General features: G+C 37.3%; 1 protein-coding gene across 1 annotated transcript in view; it reads right to left on the bottom strand.

Annotated features, from left to right (window-relative positions):
- Nucleotides 1-697: 697 nt before the first annotated feature.
- The window catches only part of LOC145986632 (protein sax-3-like), a 440,100-nt gene continuing 422,764 nt past the window's right edge, over nucleotides 698-18,033 (bottom strand). The window contains exons 9-17 of the mRNA XM_083120875.1: nucleotides 16,618-16,840; nucleotides 15,117-15,232; nucleotides 12,674-13,037; nucleotides 8,393-8,709; nucleotides 6,657-6,798; nucleotides 6,043-6,215; nucleotides 3,485-4,043; nucleotides 2,699-2,856; nucleotides 698-1,550 (exon numbers count right to left, since the gene is read on the bottom strand). Coding sequence (XP_082977001.1) covers nucleotides 1,509-1,550; nucleotides 2,699-2,856; nucleotides 3,485-4,043; nucleotides 6,043-6,215; nucleotides 6,657-6,798; nucleotides 8,393-8,709; nucleotides 12,674-13,037; nucleotides 15,117-15,232; nucleotides 16,618-16,840 — 2,094 coding nt within the window. The 3' untranslated portion in view covers nucleotides 698-1,508. The remainder of the gene's footprint in view (nucleotides 1,551-2,698; nucleotides 2,857-3,484; nucleotides 4,044-6,042; nucleotides 6,216-6,656; nucleotides 6,799-8,392; nucleotides 8,710-12,673; nucleotides 13,038-15,116; nucleotides 15,233-16,617; nucleotides 16,841-18,033) is intronic.

The raw sequence follows: 18,033 nt of genomic DNA on the forward strand, positions 1-18,033 counted from the left end.
GCTAACCTTCTCAACCAACTGGATGCAAATATTCATGGAAAAAGACCAGGATTGAAGAAGAAAATGATCCTGAATCACAACATTGCTGGCCCACACACGACAAATTGAAGTATGATTTGCTGTATGATTCACCTGATCTGGCACCCTCAGACTCATCTCTTCACAGCTTAAAAAAATCCTTGGTGGGAAGAGATTTTCATCAGATGAAGACATGAAAGTGGCAGTGGAGGACTATTTTGAAAGCCCTGAGGAATCTGCATTTCATGATGGGGTCACCGCACTGGAACATCACTGGATGAAGTTTATTGCTCTCAATAGAGGCTACATAGAAAAATAAAACCAAATTCAACAGGTAGGTGTGTTTTTTTTCCTTTGTCATTCTTAGAACTTTTTAAATGACCCTCGTACAACATATTTATAATGTTTTAATTCCTGGTTATTCTAAGGAAGATATCAGAAACAATGTTCAGATGTTGGACAAATAAGGATACAACTTCATGGTAGGACACCTTTCTTCATTGTTGTGTGGGGTATTCACGTGTGTGTTGACATAATTTTACCTTGACAAATGAACAGTCAGCACTGATGACATGCGAGAAATAATTTTTTGACAGTAGAAAACTTCTTATGTCACGTACAAGCAAAATATTTGTTAAAAAGAATAAAAAACACACATAGAGCATGATAACAAACACTTAAGGAGTTCTTCGAAGCTTTCCATTCCATCTCTGAATCATCATCAGGGCTGGTCGAGATGCGACTAAAGAGAAGTGGTTGAAGTTCCGCTGGTGCTCAACCACATCCCTTCCATCGTCTCTCAATAAGTGCTGATGATGATGATTCAGAGATGGAATCGAAAGCTTGGAAGAACTCCTAAAGTGTTTTTTATTGTGCTGTTTGTTTTTATTCTTTTTAACAAATATGTTTTTCTTGTACTCAAATGCATTAATATAAAAAGATACATCTCAATCTTTTGGCAAATAAAAGCAGTGAGATTTGTTCCATCTGTTATGTAGCTGATCAGCAGTGTGTAATGCATGGCAAAACAGCTTCTTGAATTAGTTTATTACAATACTTGAAAAATTGGTTTGTAATGTAAAGAAGAGAAAGAGACATAATCACACACACTTATACTGGTTTGTAAACAACAAAACATACATTCAGAGAAATAAATGTCAATGATAATATAATAGCACCAATAGCACAATGAGCAGATATGTAAGGAACTTGTAAGTACATTTGTTGTAAACTACATAGAAATTAAACACACATGTTCACAGGGATAAAATCCCTGGGTATTTAAAAATTAAACATATTTAAGTTGAAAATTATGTAAATTTGAAAACATTGAAATTTTAATATTTTTCAGAAAACAATTTGACACTGAAATGTAGGAAATTTAATGTATTACGAGAAAATCCTTTGGTAACTTTTTTCTTTGAGACCATTGTTATCAATCCAGGGAATAGAAAACAAGAGTTAACTTATCACAGAAAAGGAAAATTTTCTCATGATACTTTGAAGCCATTGTTTTCATGATACAGTTGTCCCTGAAAAGTAGAAAAAAGAATTATCAATAAATAATATAGAATTTTTAACTTGTATCAAAATTATAAATAGTTATTTATTTTCATATACTACAAATACAGAAACGTTGGCCAAAGTCGATAGTGTTTTGTCTGACAGGGTCAGAGAAAGAAGAAGAAGTTATTTAGAGTATGTGAGTACCTTCATTCTCAAAAGGACCTTATTACAATATGTGATGTAACTTTACTTTTGTTTTTCTTTATTATTACCACCATTTAACTTGATTGTATTGATTGTATTGATTTGTTGTTTTAAGTCCACTTTATGCACACTAAGGCTAATCGGGACTGGACCTACAGTTTAAAGTGGGATCCGAACCACTTGTGCCTCCACTGGGTATCGAACCCACGACCCCTTGATTACAAGGCAACAACAAAACCACTGTGCCATCGGGGAGGCCCTCATTTAACTTGAGATGAAGATTGTAAATGCAGTACGAGGGAGTTCAAAACCATGTGCAAGCACCCACTTGCACTCCTCTGATACCATCTATGTAGACAATGTAAGCAATGTGGCATCCTGTGTACTTTTTGTAGAGTAGACATTGCAGAATTATTCTGAGCTTCAAATAGAAGAATAAGTATGAAGAAAACTTTGCATTCTTCATCACCACACATCTTTTCTCTGTTAAAATAATAATCCACGGTAAACCAGCCTGAGAGAGCCAAGACCTACCCACTGACTACCGACCTCCTCCTACCAGAGGCCATTCAACCACTTACGGAGTGACCTGTGTGATTTTTTTTTGGGGGGGAGGGATAAATCACTGTATGGTGCTAGTTGTAGCTGTGTAGGAGTAATAATAACTCTATATGCTCACTGGCTCAGTTTTTCAGCAATTCCTTCCTCCTGCACCCAAGTGGTTATTAGACTTCAACCTATGGAGTTCAAATCCCAGCATGGGTATTCTTTGTGAGCATTTCATTATCCTCATGTCATAATTAACCAAATAAAAGTGACAAGAAATTATAGTAAATAATACATATATATGAATTGTGTGTTGGAAGGAAATATTTCAGTCTGCAAATTCTTATATAAGAGATGATATGTTTTTAATAATTTTCAAAAGGGTAAGGTTACAAAATTTTAATTTTTCATCCAAAGTTCCTACCTGGCTTCTGGAAGATCCATTGCTTCCTCTCCTTAGTTGGTTGGCTGAGCCATCACTTTTTGTTGAGCCATGCCGACTAACATTCTTGCCTAGTGAAGGGTAGTTTCTAGACCCAACCTCACCATTACACAATGATTCTTGAGGATGTGGTTCACTACCTACGGACATGTACAATTGTGTATTACTCTATAGATGCCAACTATACAAATATTTTCATATTTTTAAATATACACACAAAGAATATATATGAAAGAAAAATCTTTGGTGCTTCTTCACACTACTCTAGTACAATTCAGACAGCACAGAAACACACAATGTTTTGTGAGATGTATGTTTCAAGTTTGATATTTTGACATAACAGTATTTTTTCCTAGTAACAACAGTGATAGATTTGATTTTATTTTTACTTGGTACTGTCAATACATTTGTATTTGTTTCACTATTTTTTTCACTGTAAATCTGACCTTTCTGGGAAAAAAAATAGAAGAGTGTTGGGAAAAATTTGAAGGGATTAGGGGTATTTGGGAGGTTTTGAGGTGTAAGCAGTGATTCATCCACCCACCATAAAAACTCCTACTGGCCCACCATGGGCCACATTTATGGTAATTTTGAAAATTCACCATTACACTACACAAAACGACCTCACATGCTCCATACGTAATTCTAGAAAGCTAGTAATTAATGAAGTCCATCGGCTAATCAGCAACGAACATAAAGTACAATCAAGAAACCTAGAAATTACAAATTATATTTACATACCTTTAACAAACTATAACAATTACATACCTGTCTTAGACCTCTCATTTTTATGGGAAGATTCCAAATCCTTCATAGGAGATATTTGAATTGCTCTATCAGTCACCTTTGCCATAGGTTCACTGCGGCAGGATTGACTACCATATGATGCAAAGTATATTGGTTGATAATGTCCAGCGTCACTGTTGGAACCACTCTTAGTATAAGGAGGTGGATAAGGTCGTAATGGGCCACTATGGTAATGCCTGATATACGGCACGAAGCTGGACAGATTATGAGCATTGTAACAATTTGGAAGTTCACTAACAAGCTGTGGGGGAGGGGGAGGTGGCTTGGAATCATAGTCTTCTGAAAGGCTACACTGTTGGGCCAACTCAGGATTTCCTTTTATCTCACCATTCCTCCACACAAATCGCGAATAGCTTCCTCCTTTCACTCTGTTGGAGTCTAGGAGAAGAGACGACTGTGTGATGTCTGGTGGTGGGTTCGAGTTGGTGGCGAACCTTGTGTTGTTCCCACTTGTCTCTAGGCTTGGATGGCTGTAACCTGGTGATATTTTAGTAGATGACGGTCCATTGGTTTTAGGCATCTACAATGAAAAGACAAATTATAAAAAGAATGTTAATTTAAACACGATTTTGTACAATAATAAGGACATGACATGTCTAGGGTGTTCAGGAAAAGGCACATAAGTCACAAATTAGATTTTCTGTTGCATTCATTCAAGTCACACTAAATCAGTTAAATAAAATGTAAGTATAATTTCATATTGGGCATGTGTAAAGATTCTAAATCGATGTGACTCAACATTTATATCTTGTCTGTCAAGATAGCTGTTAAAAGAATAAATATAAATAACTGTCTACTGTAAAATTGCATTTTTTTACTTAAATGCTTTTTTTCCAAACACCTTAAATATGTTCCCACCAGACACTAAAGACCTTCTTTCGGTTTTTAAACTACATTTGTAATAATTAATAAATAAATAATTTTATTCATTAACATTGCATGAACAGCCCATGGTAGGTAGAGACAGTTTTGTGTTGGACTCAGAACATCATTGAAAATATATCTTCAAAATGATTTTCCCTATGATACAGAGAGAAAATAACTTCGAGAATTATTACATTATTGACACTGTGTGAATGTTATAGGCATTCTCCTGGACAAAACCCACAATTTTGGCAATTATGCAGCAATTTGATAATAACCCATGGCACGACAGCCCTCGCTCGAAGGGCCTTGGCCTATCTCCTGACTTCCAGTCTCCCTCCCACAATCCTACCTAAAGATGTGAAGATCTTCAACCGGTAATGGTGTAACATGAGGTCGGCATGTCAACCCCTCAGCCACTATAGGATATATCCGAGACTGGGTTACGCCACTCACTCGTAGCTTCCCAATTTCCTCATGATGGTGGGTTGCCACCGGTCCTATACACTGGTCGAGAACCCAGGCAGACTCGAACCCATGCTGTCATGCAGTCAGAGTCCAAAGCACAGCGGCTTAGACTGCATGGCCATGGAGGAGGATGCAGCAATTTGATAATGTAGTTTATATGAACAGTTAAATTTGTTGACATTTATATGCATAATTTTGAATCGTATAAAATAATCTAACCAATCATAACATTATCTGGCCAAGTTTTATCAATACCCCATTGATGTTTATCTATAATATAAAATTAAAGGAAATTGAAACTTAAGATGATAATAATTTCAGAAGAACATTTATGTAAAAGAATGAACGTAAACTCTAAACATTATAGAAGTTTCAAAATTCCACAAGTAAATTCTATAAACCACTGTCAGTACTTAGCTTCAGTCTTGTATATGCTTAACCCTCAACTACAGTTGTGACGTCCCACGGACCGGAGTGTTCCTTTTGCTTGTTACCCCACCAGTAGTTTTGACCTTGAGGGTACCCTCTTTCAGTACCTTCCTCAACTTCAGTGTGCTGTGAAAGCGTGAAGGGTAAGTTTGCATTATCTGCTTCTGTGGTGTTCTATTTATATACTACGGTCCCGCGGATGTCATGACTGTGTTTGGGGATTAAAATCACCGATGATTTATTACAATCAATAGACAAGAGATTTTTTATTTGTGGCATATACTGAATAGAGGGACCCGTGGTTTTGAAGAATGAATGTTAAACAATAACTAAGGACTAAATTGTCGTTGATCAGCTGTGTGTAAATACTCAGTTAAGAGATATTTTGTATTGGTGTATTTGTTTTGCTTAAACTCACAATATAAACAAAATATTTTTTTGAGGGAAGTTAAAAAATAATGTTTTGCTCTCAAAACTACGTAATTGTGTTCAGTGAATAACAAAGCATAAGACATGATTAAATTCACATAATTTAAAATATGTCTTGATATATTTATATTCCTTTTTTTTCATAGAGGTCCTGTGGACCGCACGACTGTGTTAGTGCCCAAAATGTTCACCACGGTGGTTTAGGGTTAAAGTTTCAAGTTGTATTTATAGATTTCAATTTCTACATGTGCAAGTAAAATTAATTCCAGTTGAAACATATGTATCAAGTCCTTCACTTGCACTTTTGTCACTAGAATGTTTTTACTCACCAAATTTCGAGGAGATTTTCTAAGTGTTGCACACGAAGAATAGGATGATTTACTAGATGGTGGTGGATTTGAAGGTGGAGGTGGCGTTATTAGGTGTAGTTCTTGTGTAGGTTTGTTATTTGGTAATGGACTTCTTCTCATATAATTAACTGATGGCGTCCCTACACTTCCACCTACAATATATAAATACACCATTACTCAACAAAAGCACTTATGTGCATTATGCTATACTGATATAATTAATAAATTCTAACTATCAGCAGATATTAAATAGATGAATGCTCAATATAAATGTTGATAGAATTAAAGTCAGTTTCTCTATGAATGATACCTATTTCCTAGGGTTGTTGGATATTCTTCTTCACAGATATATAAACTGTTGAAAAAATGACTGTATTTAGTAGGTTTTTTTAGTTTCATTTTCAATACTCAGCTTAAAGGTATTAATTCTCTTATACGTACAATTTTTCTTTTATATGACAGCAAATCTATTTCTTTAACATGACAAGATAAATATTTTCTCATTTTTTTTTTACAAAGTTTGTCAAATATATCATAGAAATTACTATATCAGAATAATACATATGTGTGTAGAAACTATCTTTCATACTTACCCATTTGCTGAGGATAGCCATTGCTGAATCTACCACCAAATGAATAGGAATCAGAATAAACATTTCCACTGAAAAACCCTGAAGTTCCTGAGGGATATGCAGTTTCTCCACTTGAGGCAGGAGGGCAGATTTGTACAGAGCCCTGAAAAGATTATATTAACATAACCTGAAAGAACTCAACTCAAGGTGAATGCTGAAATATGCTTATAAAAGTTTGCAACCATAGCTGAGTGCTCCTCCAAGGTATTATCAAGCAAATACCTTTCAAAACAGCTGTATTTCCAGAAAGTAGACACTCAAAAGAAACCTCTGATATACGTATAAAATAAGTATATATGTAAACTTACATGCATTCTGAAAACTATCATTTTTGCATGTGAAAAAGCTATCCATGCTGAAAAACCATCTATGGTTATAACGATACAGCAATATTCTTACATTGTACGTGGGTTAGAGATTTAATAGAGTCAACTATTTATTTACAAATGATACAAAACTTTTACAGCCCTTCGATGTAGTCATCAGCATTGTGTACAACTGTTGCCAGCGATATGGAAGTCTTGGTATACCTGTAGCAGCGCCTGTTCTGTTGATGGTTCGAATGGAGTGGTATATTGCCTGAAGAATCTCTGGAACAGTTCTGAAGCGAATGCCATTCATCTTAGGGATCAAATCAAAGTCACAGGGGCTTAAGTCCGAGGAGTATGGGGGATGGTAGACCATTTGCCAGCCCCAATGAGCTAACAAATCAACCACAGGTTGCACTATATGTACCCGAGCCTTGTCCTACAAAATGATGGGAGGATTCAGCAGAAACTTTTGCCACCTCTTTTGCAATGCAGGTCACAGGCAACACAGGTTCCCCGCATGCCTCAAGAAGACCTTGATGGCACTGTCATGCTGTACGGCCGCGAGCACATTCAATCTTTATCCAACTCCACTGTCCCTGCCTCGAAAACATTGTTGCAACTACACAACTTTAGACCGCCAACTCCAACGATATTCTGTTCCTCTCCTCACTGCACATGCGCTCAGTGTTGGAGGTAGCTTAGGTATCAAACTAACGTGTGGTGTAAGCAAGAAGTACCAGTTCCATTTCATGGTTTATATACAGCAGTGTTGCCACTATTAAATCTCCAGCTCACGTATTTGCACTAGTTGTGAAAATTTAACCCTAGGAGTTCAGTGTGCGCAAAGAGTGGTGCATTTATAACTTCACTTCTACCAGTGATGAAAACTCCATTTACCTGTCTAAAGGGTGGGTAGTCAGATGGTATTGAACATTTTTGACAGTATAGTAGGTATGAAGAGATAAAGTGTAATACATACATACATACATACATTGAAATATGATTGAGTGTGCATATTTTGTAGCTCCCACTGCTCCTGTTTCGAAGAGAGGGCTTTTACTATGTTGCAGTTGAAAAATGTGTCGACCTGTGTAACAGATTGAGCAGCTTAACATGCTATGAAGCCACCACGTTTGAACCCTGGTTAAGGCATTGTGTTCGTCCCATCAGCCATTTCTCCCAGGAGACTCGAACCGGTGCATGTCCAATAGCCAAAGCTTGGTACGTTAGACCATACAGCCAGGTGTGGGACAATTATTGCTTTAAAAGCAACTACCAATACATGCAATATAGGCTCAAATATGAGATTCCGCTTAATTATGCTAGTCTAAACAAAAGCGTATCAATACAATTTTCGATAACAAATGAGAACTCCATTATACTTACTAAATTATTTATTCTTGATTGGAGAGAGTTAACCAATGTTGTTGTGGCATAGGGAGCAGGACTTTCATCGCCTCCCACGGAGCCTTCCTCCCCAGACCCAGCTCCTCTACGGCTCTGGAATGTGGTGAGGGTGTGCCCATCAACCTCAACATAATCTGCACCACCTCCACAACTGGAATTGCTTGGAGCACAATTGAGTAGTTTAGTTTCTGACAAATTTGATTCCTTGTCACTCTCAGAATTTCTCCAGCGGCTTTCGATCCACAGGGAGTCTTGATTTTTCACGTTGAGTGGTGTCACTCCTGGAGACCGGGTATCTGTAATTAGCAACATACAAACAGAGATAGTAATGTATGTATAATGAATTATATGAACTTGGTCCATGTTTGCTTGAGGATTGTAATATGCCACCCAAATGGAAACAAATGGCTACAAAGTAACATGTGTCTTTCTAGGTACACAAACTATATACATATGTATACACATAGACACTAATATATATATATATATATATATATATATATATATACACACACACACACATATATATATGTAATTGTTGTCAACATCAAGGTTTGGATGTGTTCGACACCAATATGATTCTAGTGTATGGTAGGATTATTATTATTGATTATTGTATTTCTTAACAGGACTAGCCTATACAGTAACATTATATACAGAATAAAAGAAATTTTTAAAAATGCAATTTGATTTCTCTTATGCATAAAGGAAAAAATACTCAAAATTCATTTTAATTATGGGTAATGCTTTCTTCAAATCATACAGGGCTATTCTAAATGATCTTCCCGATTTCAAAGTTTAATATCTCACATTTATTTAGTCACAATGACATGCAAATTATTTGAAAATAAAGAAAAACTCAAAAAGTTTTAGTGTCTGGCAAAGATGATGTTTAGTTATGCATTCTGCCGCTAGGGCGACAGTAAATCAAGATGGCTGGAAACGAAGACAGGAGATCATTTTGTGTCCTGGAATTTCATATACAACAGTCAGTTATTTGTGTCCAACGAAGTTTTAGGACGAAGTTTGGTTAGATCCACCAAGCGATCACTCAAGTCGGAAGTGGTATAGACAATTTAAAGAAAGTGGGTGTATCTGCAAGAGGAAATCAACAGGCCGGCCAGGAGTTAGTGATGAAACAGTTGATCGGGTGCATGCGACTTTCGTCAGAAGTCCCAAAAATCAACGGTTCGTGCAAGCAGAGAATTAACATTGTCCCCACATTGGCACCGGGATGTCAGGAGGGAACTCAACAGAAGGTAACAAAATCAATAGATAGTAAGAGCTAGTCGTGAGTATCAGGTTCTGCTCCCTGCCCCCCCCCCCCCCCCGTTCGCCAGATATCACCCCGTGTGACTTTTTTGTGGGGTTATGTTAAAAACCAAGTGTATGAGCCTCCCCTACCTAACAACTTACCTGAACTTCGAGTACGCATCCAAGAAGCAGTTGCGTCCATTGACTCTGAGATGTTGGGAAGAGTGTGGCAAGAATTTGACTATCGGCTTGATGTGTGCCGAATTACAAAAGGCACTCATATTGAGCACCTTTGACATGGAACATAACACGTATGTATGTAAAAAACACTTTGAGTGTTTCTTTCATTTAAAATAATTTGCATGTCATTGTGACTAAATAAACGTGAGATATTAAACTTTGAAATCATGAAGATCATTTAGAATAGTATTTACAATGCCATTTTGGTCAAAAATTTAGTGAATACTTTTAAGTGTGATGAAATCACTAAAATAATTTATATTGGATTAGCTACCATCAGTAGCGAAGCGTAGATTTCCTAGCAGGGTAGGCACAAAAGTGCAATAATTTCCATTAGTTGCTTAAATATGTAAAAAGAAAGGGAGGGGGGCTATGTCATGGAGAGTGGTTCAATGCCGCTTCTTTACTTGCCAGTGGCGTGAAGTTTTCAAAAGTGTTGTTACCGGCCATCAGTACGATAATTATGTCTTAGACGTTCTCCTCCCGCCCACCAGATGTCATCGATCTAGATTTTGTTCATTCCATTTTTTTTTATTTGTTAGTATTTTTTCAACCCCTGATTTATACACACACCTCCAGAAAGAACTACCAATCATGAGACATCACGAAAATCCAACGAATAGTGCTCGAGCCCTGTTGTCAATTCTTCATTACTTTTTTTCTAAATTTATTTTGCAATTGAGGTGAAAAGGGCAGAACCCCCCTCCCCATAATTTTCGGGTCAGTCTGACGTTTGTGCCGTGAGCAGACGACAGAATTCCGCACTTTAAGCAACTGTCAGTTTGGTACGTTCTACTGCTGCCAACTTAGTTTTTTTTAGCAAGACTTCCTCGCACCGAGGAAAACACCATTGTTATCTGTTGTCTAACTAAAGGAATGGTTGTAGTTAATTCCAGTTTTGGCTTTCTAGATAAATGAATTTCTGACACCTGTATGTGCAAGTAAACATAATTTAAATTTTGAATATTTTCGTCTCATTTGTTCTGATCTATGCTAATCGTGTAGATGAGAATGAATTAAAGATGATCAGGAAACATTGACATGACCACAATTATGTCACCTGGCTTCATAACGTGTTAGGATGACCACCACGGGGCTTTCAAGAAAAAACATAAGTAAAGGTGTCCTCTCTCATTCAGTGTGTATACTTCGCATCCTAGTTTGTTCTACCATATGGTTCTACCCCTTGTGTTAGTAGACACCTTTACGTGATAATAGAACATAGGATCCTTGTTTGGGACCTGGCAACACGACAGGTTACTATGTAACATATAAACAGGTTATAATAAATGTAGTTGCTTGAGAGAATAGAATTCCAATTTTTAGGCGCAATTCAGCTCTTTTCTGCCAATCCAATGTGACAACACTGGCCTGTTCCGCCAGACCTGAAACAGACATGGCCCGCGCAATAACCCCATAACACAACACTCTTTGTCCTAAACCCAAAAAAAGTCTTCCCTTGCATTGTACTCTCATTGACCACCTTCTTCTCTTGTTATCCCTTCAGGGTAAACGAAACTGCCTACCTCTTCGCTTGTGTCGGCTGCATAAAAAATGTCTGCTTGTAATATCTATCCGACGACAGTGTTAATGCATTAAATAACGTTTCAACAACTTTTAATATTTTTTTTTATATATTTTGCTGTCACTTGCCACTGCTGCCAAAGGAAAATATAGTTGAAAACATTTTAGAAATGATTGTTATAAGAAGGAAACATGAAAGACCAAAAGTGGGTCCTACCTTACCGATGATTACATCTTCACTCAATAAAGAACTCGATTGTTCTTGCATTTCAGCCAGGCACTTCTTGCATAAATCTGATCGCTGCACAAGACACGAATCACAAACAAAGCTCTACCGCCACGAACCTCGCGCTCCGAGCCAAGCTCCCTTGCAGCATCATGCTCAGGAGCGAGGGAATCCCCATTCACGATAAAAATAAATTATTCTATTTCCAGTGAAAGTAAAACTACTTTGTAAATATAAGGTGTAGCTAGCATTTTAATTTACATAATTTGGTAAGAAGACTTACTTTACACATATAAGTTCTTTAGACTTTCTGTTTACGCTACGGTGTTGGGTGAATCGACAAGACCATCAGCACTCTGACCAGAAAACGAAGTCAAGCTACAGTACTCCGTAATTTTCAATTTCACTTACACTTGTCGATGAAAGGAAGGAAAACCAAAGTTTCGTACAAAATATGGAGAATGTACAATGAAATAGAAATATCTCTGCACGAACACAAGCTAATGTTTACAAAAAATGCCGGTACACCACAAATTTCCAACCCTGGCGGAAATGCAGTGTTGCTGATATTCTGTTCGTCCTAATGTGTAACACCGCGAGACCGGCCTCAGGAGCACGTTATAAGCATACGTACAGTACTCGTAAGATTAGGCTTCCCGCATATACGACCGTACGATGGAATGTAAAGAGAAGAGGCCCCAGCAAATGTGCCTCACTCCGTGGAAAGTTCGTATACTGGACAGGGTTAGAATTTTTTTGTAATTATCATAAATGAAAATTCCAAAATTTTCCATTGCATTACATGTGTTTTGACGAAATAAGTAAATACACCTTTAAAAGAGTAATGGCGTGGGTAGGCCCAGCCTCCTGGCCTCATAGGATGCTTCGCCACTGGCTACCATACACAAATCTTTCAGAATGAATTTCTTTAACTGCTTTCCTGGAAACTAAAAAAAAAATGTCATACTTAAGGCGTGCATTCTAAAATAAAAATGCTATGCCACAATAACACTTACCTTGTAAGGTTGTTATATTCTTCTTCTTCAGCTGGTGTCGACGAACGTACAACATGGACACAAACAACAGTAACATGACAAATACCATGCTGCCTATCAGGGCTATGAACCAAGTTTCTGTAACAAAATCTCCAATGTCTGGGTCAATGGTAACCCCTGATTGGATGCGCTGGTCATGGAGGCGAGAAGGGTCCATGTGGAAAGAAGCAGCTGGTGTTGCTGGACCAAACCCCACTCTTGTAAATGCAGCTGCTTGGATTGTGTATGTTTGTCCTGAAGTTAAATTACTGAGCAAAAGAGACTGTGTTGTTGCATTCACTGTGAGGTTAGCCAAAATGCGGGAACCATTACCACGAATTATAACCTGTAATAAAAAATACAAGAGAAAATATTACTGTATTGTACGCTACATAAAAAAGTACTGCAGGACTCATATTTTAACAAGCATAGAATCTAATATAATATTCTAGATGGACTCGCATGTATAAATTAAATTGAGAGAGATGGAATTTATGCATTGAGCAAAATGTAGCAGATTTTTCATTAGCAAGATGTCGTTTTAAGTATTCTGCAAAATTATTGTTGATTGTGCCGATTTTGCTTTCCTCAGGCAGACTTTTAATCTTCCAAACTGTTTGTCATCCCTGTGGGAGATGGCAAGGTGTTTTCTCAAATGTTTTTTTTAGCTTTTTGACAAGAGTTACTCTCTTCCACTGCCTGCGAGAGTTTTTAGAAAATTCTTACTTTTTAATGTGTTGAGTTTGTCTTGTGCAGGTCCCTTTACAACCTTGCACTTTTAGATTTTCCCAAGGATCTATTTACACCCCTTGTTTTAACATTTTCACTAAGAATTTTAGATAAGGGGATATTTCCCCGCATACATTGAAGGGTGTAAAATGGCCTAAACTGCCGACGTACTCAAAACTTTTAATTCAATCATCATCATCCTTTGCAGTTTCCTGCCTCTGGCTGGGTCGGCATAGAAGTCAAGCCTCTCCATTTTTTCCTAGTCTTCCATCTATCCTCTCTTTCCAGTTTCAATCTTGTCCTCTTATCCTAACACTCTCCACTATTTTCTCTTTCCACAGATGTCTTGGTCTCCCCCTTGGCCTTATTCCCACTCCTTGTGCATTGTAAGCTCTTACTGGTAGTCTCTCTGCATCCCTCCTCTTCATATGTCCGAACCATCTCATCTGTACCTGATCTATCCTGTCCTGAAGCTTCACCACCCCCACTGTCTGTAGGATATCCTCATTCCTTATTCTATCCCTTCTAGTCTTCCCCAGTATAGTCCTTAAAAATTTCACCTCCACTGCCTGCATCTTTCTTTTGTCTCTCTCTGTTATTGTCAAAGTCTCTGCTCCATATTGGCACATAGTATGTGTTATTTATTACCTTCTATCAATCAATTATAATGAATTACCTAACCAATTATGTACTCAACAATAACATTGAATACAGTAAAAATTAAAAATGATACTGTTGATATGGTACTGAAGTATGGCGAGATGAAACAGCATAGTCTTGAGTTAAAATTGTCACAAAACAGTAAACTATATTAAATCTGATATCTGTGCTGCAACAATGTATCAATCAAGTTGTACATACAACTAATTTTCCTCTTAACGGAATTAGGTTATGTAACTTTCTTTATCACTAAGGAAGCAAGTCACGATTTATGTGCTAGGGAGTTAGTATAAATTGAGTTTTGCAATTATTCCATGTTTTGGAATGGAGGAAGTTTTCTGAGGGGCCACCTGTGTTGGTGGAAATCAGCAAGAATTAATTAAGTATTGGTATTGATCATCATCATCCTTTACTGTTTCCTGCCTCTGGCTGGGTCGGCATAGAAGTCAAGCCTTTCCACTTTTTCATGGTCTTCCACCACTCCTCTCTTTCCACAGTGTTCCAATCTTGCCCTCTTCTAACACTCTCCACTATCTGCTCTTCCCACAGACATTTTTGTCTACCCCTTGACCGTATTCCCACTCCTTATACATTGTAAGCTCTTACAGGTAGTCTTTCTGCATCCATCCTCTTCATGTGTTCGAACCATCTCATCTGTGCCTGATCTATCCTGTCCTGAAGCTTCACCACCCCACCCCCACTGTCTGTCGGATCTCCTCATTCCTTATTCTATCCCTTCTAGTCTTCTCAAATACACTCCTTAAAAATGTCATCTCCACTGCCTCTCTTTTGTCTCTCTCTCATTGTCCAAGTTTCTGCTCCATACGTAATTATTGGTACGCAATATGTATTATATATTGCCTTCTTGCATTTCATAGACACATCCCTGTTCCATATTAATCTTCAAATGCTTGATAAGAGTCCATCTCCTATTGGTATTGATATGGAGTCAAATTGTATTAGCTCAACCCTAATTATAATTTCACATATTGTGGAAATATTTCATTACCTCGATATTCTTGTTGGTCATACTTACTTGGTAACCCTGTAGAATGCCATTGTGAGAGCCAGGTATGGGTGGCTTCCATTTTAAGTACACTGTGGTAGCATTGAGCAAGACAGCTTCAAGTTGTGTTGGTGGTTCTGATGGAGCTGAAATAATAATAGTAGTTATTTTAAATGTGTTACAATGGTTATACCATTTCGTTTACTGGTGTATGAATTAAACTTATTGTTCGAGGTAGGATGCTCTTCATTGCTGGATTTATTTGTGAAATGGAAATTTATCCAAAATTAATATTAATGAAAGCTTTTGTGCCTTCTGTGACTGACACGTCCTCAAATTAAATAAGAAAAAAATATGGTGAAGGAATATATTAACGAAGTGCATCATGAATTTAGATTCTGGTATTTATCTACTTGTAAGGAGGTCCAATCTATTTTTGGTTATTATTATTATTATTACTATTATTGCATTTGTAAATAAGTAAAGGGTGTCTCAGAAATATTTTAGTTTTTAAAACTATTAAAAGCTTAAACATTACATTTTTATTTGTGGAAAAGAGCATTGGACAAATGGTGACCATTCATGTTTTCACATTAAATTATTCTTGAACTAAAGTTTCCGATCACTCGCTGAAGCATTGTACGAGAAATAGTATTCATTTCATCTGTAATTCTTTGCTTCAATTCTCTCAATTCTTGATGGCCTAGGATATCCCGGCAGTTTACTTATCACAGTGCTTCCAGTGTTTTCAAACTTTCTCACTCAATATTTAATTAAATTTGTGCTTGGGACGTCTCTCATTCCTGCCAGGTTATAATGATGTCGGTACAAACGATGCACAACAACATAAGAATCATTATTTTTATAAAATGCACGAACACAAAAAGCACATTGCCGCCCCGTAAAGCGCCCCATGACAACTAAATATTAACAATGTTGCCAAGCATTTGCGATCTATCTCATTTCTCCGTAATGTGCGATTTGCCCCAGAGGGCAGATTCAAAAATGAAAATATTTCTGAGACACCCCTATACCCCCACACCCCCTATATGCCTTCATGACGTGGTGCTAAGCACAGGGGAGCACTTTACCTTTTTTTTTACCCTTTAGAATAAGAGACACTAAAATTAATTCCTCATACTTTTTCATTGATAAAAATATATGGAAACTGCAAGGTGATTGGTCTAGGATGTAGGAAGGATATTTCAACATTTCCCATCACATTGCACAAAGTTGTTTCTAAATTGTGTGAGCCACATGTAGATGGTCAGTGTGTGCAACAGGATAATGGCACATGTGCCCTTTCCTGGATTTTTCTTGATCTGTTTTAATGGTTTTCCATTGGTAACAATGACAACAATGTGTAACATTTGTAAGAATGGAGGATGATAGAGTATATTAATTATGATCTTACATTTGTAAGGAAAGACAAACCTTGAAAGCCCTCTCATATGCACTGTATATACAATAAAATCATTTTTAAATTATACTTTCATTGTAAAAAGTAAGGCACTGTCAAAATAACGCTTACCATCTTCTAGTGTATGAGCTTTTCTTGTATTTGATGGCCGTCCATCCACCGTCTTATAGAAAGGCACCAGGAAGAACTCGTATATTGTATATTTCAGAAGATCAGTCACTAAAAAACCTGAGGCACCTGAGTGGAGAACAGTCAGCATGTCGTAGGAACCTGGTGGAGATGACACCGGCCATGAGTAGATGTAAAAACCTTCTACGAAGTCTGAATTTAAAATCTGAAAGAGATAAAGTAAGGGTAGCTGATCATTATTTTTAGTGATTAACTGATAATTTATTTACAGTAATAAAGCACTAACATTAAGGCTAACGTTTCTGACATCCAAAGGTAAAAACCATCCCATTCTTCACACAAACGCCTGAAATATATCAAATGAAAGTTCTGAATGTGGAATTGTTGGACTTTTAACCACTGTTTTTGGTTTTTATTTGTGCCTATGTTTCAGAGACTACTTCTCTGTCCATCCTCAGTATGGTGTATTTGTCTTTAACTTGTCATCTGTCAGTAGTCCATGCCAACCTCCATGGCCGAATGGTTAGCACAGCATGCTACAATGCCAAGGGCTGTGTGTTCGTCTCCAAACACATGATGTATTTGGGGGAGGTGTCAATATGCAGGGTTATAGTGTAAAGTGTGACATTAAACAAAATATTTGGGAGGATTATTCGGTGGCCGAGGCTCCACCATGCCAGAGGAGTTCCAATGCTGCTTTGACCAGTCAGTATACAATCAAAGAACAGTGCAGCGTGCACGCACGCTCACACACACACACACACAAACACAAACACACACACACACACACACACACGAAACCATATGCCCACAACCATTTAGGGACCAACAGTTGCAAGTAAGGAGCACTGAAGGAGATTGAAATGTAATTTTCAAGTTGATTGCTTCAAGTATCAACCTCAAACTTTTCTAACATGGTGGAGACTGGGTCACCACAACCACAATCCTTCCAGACACTCTACATTCAAAAACAGGTCTTATCCAGGGTTTTAGACGAGGTGGAGCCTCAGCCACCAATTGTTATAATCCTGTGATCAGGGACTACTGACAGATAACATGTTAGAGACAAATACACCACTCTGAGAACAGACAGAACCAGTCTTTGAAATGCAGGTACAAATGGAAACTAAAAACAGTGGTTAAAAGTCAACAATTCAACATGTATTAATCACCACTCATCAGCTTCAAAGAAGAAGTTCTGAGTATCCAATAGATATCCATGAATGTGCAGGATATTTTATTAAATAGATTGCACATTTGCATAAAATAAATAATTTCTTAGATTATATTTTCCATATCCAAAAGACATCTTCGCAAATCAAAAATAAATCTCACATGTTGAATATCTAATGGACATTCAACAGATCTATGTATGAGATGTATGTAATATCCATGTGT

Source organism: Lepisma saccharinum, chromosome 4 (genome assembly GCF_977018435.1).
Source record: "Lepisma saccharinum chromosome 4, izLepSacc3.1, whole genome shotgun sequence".
Classification (NCBI taxonomy): Eukaryota; Metazoa; Arthropoda; class Insecta; order Zygentoma; family Lepismatidae; genus Lepisma; species Lepisma saccharinum.